The sequence below is a fragment of the Cyclopterus lumpus genome, chromosome 1 (genome assembly GCF_009769545.1).
Source record: "Cyclopterus lumpus isolate fCycLum1 chromosome 1, fCycLum1.pri, whole genome shotgun sequence".
Classification (NCBI taxonomy): Eukaryota; Metazoa; Chordata; class Actinopteri; order Perciformes; family Cyclopteridae; genus Cyclopterus; species Cyclopterus lumpus.
The window spans coordinates 24,086,101-24,093,222 of NC_046966.1; the positions used below are offsets into that span (position 1 = coordinate 24,086,101).

At 43.2% G+C, this 7,122-nt stretch overlaps 2 protein-coding genes across 5 annotated transcripts in view; one reads left to right on the forward strand and one right to left on the reverse strand.

Moving 5' to 3' along the window:
• Positions 1 to 997: 997 nt before the first annotated feature.
• mrpl21 (mitochondrial ribosomal protein L21) lies at positions 998 to 2,592 on the reverse strand. 2 transcript variants are annotated; one of them, XM_034536578.1, is made up of 2 exons: positions 2,508 to 2,592; positions 998 to 2,419 (listed from the first exon to the last, which is right to left on the reverse strand). In XM_034536578.1, the coding sequence occupies exon 2, from the start codon at positions 1,688 to 1,690 to the stop codon at positions 1,109 to 1,111; it is 582 nt and encodes a 193-aa protein (XP_034392469.1). In that variant the 5' UTR covers positions 1,691 to 2,419; positions 2,508 to 2,592; the 3' UTR covers positions 998 to 1,108. The 2 variants fall into 2 exon arrangements, with proteins under 2 accessions (XP_034392469.1, XP_034392478.1); XM_034536587.1 differs by lacking the exon at positions 2,508 to 2,592 and having other exon boundaries at positions 998 to 1,848; positions 2,195 to 2,433.
• Positions 2,593 to 2,689: 97 nt separating this feature from the next.
• wipf2a (WAS/WASL interacting protein family, member 2a) overlaps positions 2,690 to 7,122 on the forward strand; it is a 10,726-nt gene continuing 6,293 nt past the window's right edge. The window contains exons 1-4 of one of the 3 annotated variants that reach the window (XM_034536122.1): positions 2,691 to 2,796; positions 5,725 to 5,775; positions 6,136 to 6,292; positions 6,650 to 6,773. In XM_034536122.1, the coding sequence (XP_034392013.1) occupies positions 6,230 to 6,292; positions 6,650 to 6,773 (187 nt within the window). In that variant the 5' untranslated portion in view covers positions 2,691 to 2,796; positions 5,725 to 5,775; positions 6,136 to 6,229. Of the gene's footprint in view, positions 2,797 to 2,933; positions 3,041 to 5,724; positions 5,776 to 6,135; positions 6,293 to 6,649; positions 6,774 to 7,122 lie in introns of those variants that run through there. The other 2 variants (XM_034536105.1, XM_034536114.1) reach the window with 2 other exon arrangements.

A 7,122-nucleotide genomic window follows, 5' to 3' on the forward strand; every position in this document is an offset into this window, starting at 1 on the left:
CTACCTAAAAGTACAAAAAGTAAAACTGGCATTTCAGAATAAAGTAATGAATGAATAATGTTCCGGTATTATATTATTATATTATAATGCTTGCATTAATGTGTTAATCTCTTTAACGTTGGAGCTGATTTTTATCATTTTAATTCTGATGGTTAGTTTAATTTTAAACTATAACGACATCAGCTGAGTTATATTCAGGATTGATCTGAATCTGTAAAGTAACTTATCAAGCAAATGTATTGGGGAAAAAAGTACAATATTTGCCTCTGAGATGAAGTATAAAGTACTCATAAAGTAAATATACTTTATACCACTGGAACTAACTGATTAATCAACTAAAAACGTTGTAAGTTGATCTGTTTTATGTAAAGTACTTAAGCACAATCTTTATATTTTATACTTCTAGTCCATCAGAGGGAATACGGTACTTGTTTTGTCTCCACTACTCTGACCAGCTGTAGTTACTTTGCAGAGGCAGTCTGATTAATACGTGACTATATATTATTATAGATTACATTATTGATTAGGAAGGAGCTCCACCTTCAACCGGCCGCAGCATTAAATAGAAGAACACATTAAAACATCAATGATTATCATCCAGTAATTTATAGGGTTCTGAAATGGGCACAAATACTTTCTATGTCACTACTTTAAGAATATGTTATTCTTATTATTTTTTACTAATGATAGTTTTGAGTAAGATTTAAAAAGGAGGACTTTGTAGCAGAGTATTTTTACAATTTAATATTGCCACTTTTAATAAAGTAAAATAGTAAAATATGTAGCAGAGTATTTTTACACTTTAATATTGCTACTTTTAATAAAGTAAAATATGTAGCAGAGTATTTTTACACTTTAATATTGCTACTTTTAATAAAGTAAAATATGTAGCAGAGTATTTTTACACTTTAATATTGCCACTTTTAATAAAGTAAAATAGTCAAATAAGTGACTTGACATGACCCAAAAAGTAAAAACAATAGTTCGAACTGAATCATTAAATAACATCAACAGCTTTATTTACTACAAAGTGTCACATTGTTGCATTAAAGCACATGAACTAACAACCAGTCCGTGTGAAACAGTCCCCTCTTCACCCTCCTCTTCCTCAGAGTCTGGGGGCCAGCTCGATGCCGTTGATCCTCAGCACCGTCTGCGGCTGGACGATGATCCTCTTGCGCTGGAACCGGTGCCTCTTCCAGAACTGCATGTGGACTTTGGGCCAGGACTCGGTCTTCTCGATCACGGTGGCCTCGACCCGGACCAGGTCCTTCCCCAGCAGGGGCCGACCCATCAGGGTGAAGTCCTCCGCGCCCACCAGCAGCACCTTCTCCATGCGGATCCGCTCCCCGCACCCGGCCTCGATGTGGTTCTCGATCAGGATCAGGTCCTCGCCGGTGACCTTCCACTGGCGGCTGGCGAAGTGCACGACGGCGAACAGGCGGCCGAAGTCCTGCCGGTGGATCCGCCGGTTCACGGCGCTCACCACCGCGGCGTGTCGGCTCCGCTCCTCTTCCTCCGAGAACGGGCTCATCCGCTCGGGCCACGGGGGCCGGGACAGGGAGGTCCGGGGCGCCAGGTCCCGGCCCCCGGAGCTCTGTGCTCGGACGGCAGCGGGGGCCAGCGCAGAGGGTCTCGGCGACAACCTGGAGCACGTCCTCCACAACACGGCTCCCGTGGACAGCGACATCTTGACAGGAAGCGCCCGAGGTTGCAGCGCGCATGCGTGTCCTCGCAACGCTGAGGGTATTTGCGCATGCGTCACTACAGAATCACCTGACTTTCTTCTTCTTCTTCTTCTTTTATGGCGTTTTCGGGTGCATTACCGCCACCCACTGATCTGGAAGACTTAAGGAAAGTAAATATCTTATACTAAATCAAATTAATCACCTGACTGATTTACATTTTATGTAACTATAGTACTACTAGGTAAATGTTGTACCTTTTACTCTATTTCAGAGGTAAATATAGTACTTTTTACTCTTTCAGAGGTAAATGTTGTACTTTTTACTTCACGTATGTTTGATATAAACGTTTCCTTTGTGTTGAGAAAACTTTACAACTTCTTAAGCCAAATAAAAATGTTTAAAAGGCCTTTTGAATAAGAGAGATATTTTAGAGATACGTGGTTCTCACAGGAGAGAACATGATACGAACATTTACTGTTGTTGTTTTTTGAATGCACGATATTTACTTGTAATGAGTAATTTCAGCTACTTTTACAAGATCTGAATACTTTGTTTTAACCACGTGTACTATCCGTTAAACCAGCTCCGAATACTGCAGTTCCGTCTCAGGGCTCCGATTACGACCTTGCGAGTGCGGAGTCTGCGATTTACGACAGCCAGTGAACGCCGCTTAGATCCGCCTCCATTTTGTATCGGTCGGTCCGTTTCCGGGTTTACGAGGAAAGGGACCGCTAAAAGAAGAAGAAGAAGAAGAAGTTGTCAACGGGCGAGTATGGATCTGCTCGCGGCCGCTCACGAGTGCGGGTAACGTGTAACTACCTGGACGCGTTGAAAAGTGAACTCCACGAAGAAGAAGAAGAAGAACTCCCCGACCGGAAGTCGGACTGACAGCCGGAAAGTGAAGCGAGCTGCGGCGAAGATCCGCCGTTTAACCGCCGCGAGCCGAAGCGAACGTTAGCCGGCTAACTTACGTCACCAGGGCTTTGCCAGCGTCCTAATTTCTTTACATATTATTATTTTTTGTAAGGGGGCTTTTTAAAACAATATATTTTATTCATGTTGTTTTGGAGGACGAGCTCACCAACCGGTCACGTGTTCGAGTCCCGCGGTGAGTAGGTTCTCGCGCTGTTGTTGAAGCTAACTTTTAAGCTAGCGCCCAGGTGTGTTTCTCCATTTACCTGGGGCGCGGCTAACCTACCTGTCCGGGCCTGATTTAATCCGGTTTGTTCCGAGCTTTAATCGGCGGTGGAAAGAATTACTCGGGATAATTTACTCAACCACAAGTACTAAAGCCACACAGGGAGGACAACAAAAAACATACTCCGCAATAAGGGAAAGGTCCTCAATTAAAGGTAACGTGCATGTTTTGTTTTTTTTGTCGCAGGGAACTCTTTTTCCAGTTCGTCCAAATGCGTTTACGATTCATAGCTTAACATTTAGATGAGTACATTCGTGCTCAACTGTTAAAACAACAGGGACTATTTTTTCCTGCTGTCCTGGAAGTGTATGAGCACATAAAAACAACGGGTTGTGGTGCAGCTTTACTTTGGCTGTCAGGGCTTTAAAAAGAACACACGCACGCACACACACACAGGGCCTCTTAGCTCTGTGTGTTTCCTTGACCACACACGCATCTGACTTCCTCATGGTTGTGTTTCCCTGTGCAACGTCACATTGTTGATCGACTTCCATTAAATGTGTGTTTGGATGGACTCGAGGCATCTTGACCTACTTATCGGACCTCTTTGATCTTGAGTGCAAAGGCCGAGTCAGATTATAGGGGGTCAAAGGTCAGGGACTCGTATTTAAAAAAAAAAGAAAAAAAAAAAAGAAAATGCTACAATATTAAAAGTTATTCAGGGTTAGGAGTATCCATTATGTCATGTGGTCCCATTTATTTATTTATATATACATTTGTGGCAATTTTCTTTATCATGTTTATGTAGAGTTTTTTTTTTTTTTGTAATGTTTTTACATCGTGATGAGAGACTGGCGTTGTTTTTAATCGTAGTGCCAACATGTGTAGAACTTTTCAATCAATACCTGTGGCAATGCAATAGTTTAATCAATACTTTAATACCACAGTTAGTGACATTTGAAGTCTATTGTTGTATTGTACTGGTCCCACTTCTTTGGTTCCTAGTGAGGAAAAAGTTGCCAGATTTTGACAAATAAAATAATTGCTGCAGTTCAGTATACGAGTTACATTTCTATCCTAGGCCTACCATTTTAATTATATTTGACCTGCTTAAAGTCTCTTAACTACAGGTTTGTCCGTTATTTATAATTGGAGTTTAAGCCCATTCATCTAATTTGTAGAAAACTTTTTAAAATTAATAATTCAAGTTGTTTTTAAGCAGAACAGATTCACTGGTTTCAGCTTCTCAGGGGTTATTTATGTCCCTTTCTTTTCTCTTCTACTAAACTGAGGATGTTTTATGACTGTTGGTGCACAAAGCTGACAGTTACCTGAGGGTTCTGTATTTAGAGACTTCTATTTAGTTCTCAGTAATTCTTACATCTGTTAATGTTTTTTGCTAAGTGAAGTCAGCAGAAAGAGGAACTTTTTATTTATTTATTTATTCGGCATCCGCTGTAATTCAGAATGAATAAGTGAAGATATTTAAAAAATGTGGAATGTCTGATGATAGATTAATCAACTAATTGTTGCAGCCCTACTTTAGCAGAGTGATTACAAATCAGCCCCCTGGTGGTGAGGAGAGAGAATGCAGCTTTAACACATGAAGCATAGACTTCTATACAACCAGAGGAGTCGCCCCCTGGTGGTCAGGAGAGAGAATGTAGCTTTAACACAATAAGCATATACTTCTATACAACCAGAGGAGTCGCCCCCTGGTGGTCAGGAGAGAGAATGCAGCTTTAATACATGAAGCATAGACTTCTATACAACCAGAGGAGTCGCCCCCTGGTGGTCAGGAGAGAGAATGCAGCTTTAACACACGAAGCATAGACTTCTATACAACCAGAGGAGTCGCCCCCTGGTGGTCAGGAGAGAGAATGCAGCCTTAAAGGAGGTTGCTGCCTGGTTTTGAAGCTAGTCTCTCTGTGGCTTCAGTTCTTGTACCCCCCCCCCCCCCCCCCCCCCCCCCCCCCCCCCCTTGAGGACAGATAACCCCCCATCCCCAGTTCCTGTTTGAACCACGTTGCAGACTGACTGACTGGCTCACTTGCTCGGTGAGATTCCTTTTGGTTTCCCTCGGTGGGGCTGCCTGAGGAATGGAGCGTGGAGGGTGGGGTGAGAAGCGCTGCCTGTATGAGCCAACAATGGGCCCAGGCAGCGAACTGGTTTGGGGAGATCCAGTGACCTCAGTCGCTGTGTTGAAACACTTGGAGGAGCTTCAGGTGTGATCGAGCATTCGTTTAAGTGTTTTTTCCTTTTTTCTTTCTTTAAGGTAATATGAAGTCAGCAACAGGTCATATTGCAGCATTCTGCGTACAAACATTTGTTTGTGTTGCGATCGTCATACGACAACAGAATAAAACTTGAGCTTCTGTGGCGGCAATAAGAACTTTTTATAATGGAAAGACAAAGAAAATGAGTGCTCTTTCTGTGTAAAATTATACCAACATTTTCAGCCAAAGCTAACATGAAGTTTGGGTTTGACAAATCAAGCGGGCATCTCCTTTGTTGTTGTTGTTGTTGTTGTACCAAAACTCCCGCTTTACACTTCCATCCTCCTGCAGCTGGATGTTCATTCATTCACTCTTCGGAGAAGAAGAGTGAATGAATGAAGACCCAAGAATCGACACAGACCGACGGGGCGGCGGACTCGTATTTTGTGTGTTTCTAGCCCACAGAAAGCACTTTTAACATTGTGCGCTACACAATAAAGCACTTTCGCTCTCTTTCCTTTACAAAGCGTCCACTTCGTCCACTCATGAAGGACTGAGAAACAAACAAACCCCCCAAAAATAAACATTTCACTGGTTAAATTCAAAGGCATTAAAGCTTAAAGTACGATTTTAAAGTACACGGTTGTTCTTATGCGACCTGCGTGTCTCTTTGTTGGACCAGGCTCGTCACCGAGGGAGGCCTCCATCCCCCGAACGTTAGCCGAGTCTCCAGGTGTGTTTCCATCCTCCGATGTGATGCAAATATATTGAATCTCCTCCAGAAGAAGAGGACGCGACGTCGTTAATTTTTGCAGCCAAATCAAATAGTTTACAGGATATTTTAACACTGCGATGGGATATAATGTCAGTCGCCGGATTTAAAAAAAAAAAAAAAAAGAAACTCCCACGGGTGCTTGTAGATGCATTATGGGTATTTAAGATGGCGACTTCCTTACCAGAAGTCCGGAGGTAGAGCAATAAAAATCCTTCTGACGGGAGCTGCTGGCTCTTCAGATCAGTTTTAATGCCTTGAATGCCTTTTTTTTTTTTTAATTCAATGTATAATAAATAAAAATTGTGTCTCGTTTTGCAGGAGTGTCGTCCCAGTTGAGACTGTGACGTCACCGGTCCTCGCCCCCCCCCCTCCTCCTCCACCCCACGCAGAGAGGTGCCAACATAGAGACAGGATGCCTGCTCCACCCCCTCCCCCTCCTCCCCCGGGACCCCCGCCTCCCCCCAGCTTCAGTCAGGTCAGTGAACAAGCCCAAAATATTAGTAGAGACCACCCGATCTTTACACGGAGGATAACTGTTATGTTTCTGGTTACTCGGCCTCAGGTAAAGCAGACTGGTTACCGCAAAGTATCATGGGAGTTGAGTAAAAAAACATTTAATTAAAGTTAAGCTGCCGTCGTTTAAAAAGAGTTTTCATGCCTGAAAAGGTTCGCACTGTACTTAATTAATGCAAATAGAGGAACGAAAAAAGAAAACCTCTAAAAATGGACTAAAGGTTCAGGGGGGTTCTGCGGTCAGAATCTCTCCGAGCGTCACGTGACCAGAACGTCGAGGCCCGGGCAGGAACTCACTGGTTTAAACTTTCCTCCGCAGGCGAGCGCGACTCCTCCCAAAGCCGGCGCCGGCCGAGGAGCGCTGCTGACGGACATCTGCAAAGGAGCCAGGCTGAAGAAGGTCGGGGCCGCGGTCAACGACCGGAGCAGCCCCATTATTGAGAGTGAGTCCCTGCACGCACACACACACACACTCACTCACACCTAGTGTGTAACACTGAGCTTATATTATAAAATCTACACTCGGGACACGTGTGACTTCAGACGCGTCGGTAGCGTTCTACTTCTAAAATTTTTTTTTTAAATATAGAGTTTAAAAGGTTGTTCTTTACCTTGAAAATACCAACCGGCTTCTTTATGGAGCTTTCAATCATATTTCATGTTCTTCACAAAATTAAAAAAAGAAAAAAACAATCCGCTGATGAAGACCTGAGAGGCAGTCAGACAGTTTTTATATTAACATTATATTAACTTTTAATTCCCCTGAATTAATTAGCTGAACGGCTAACGTTA

Coding starts and splice junctions, on each gene's coding strand:
- mrpl21 (XM_034536578.1), bottom strand. CDS start 1,690: ATGTCGCTGTCCACGGGAGCCGTGTTGTGGAGGACGTGCTCCAGGTTG.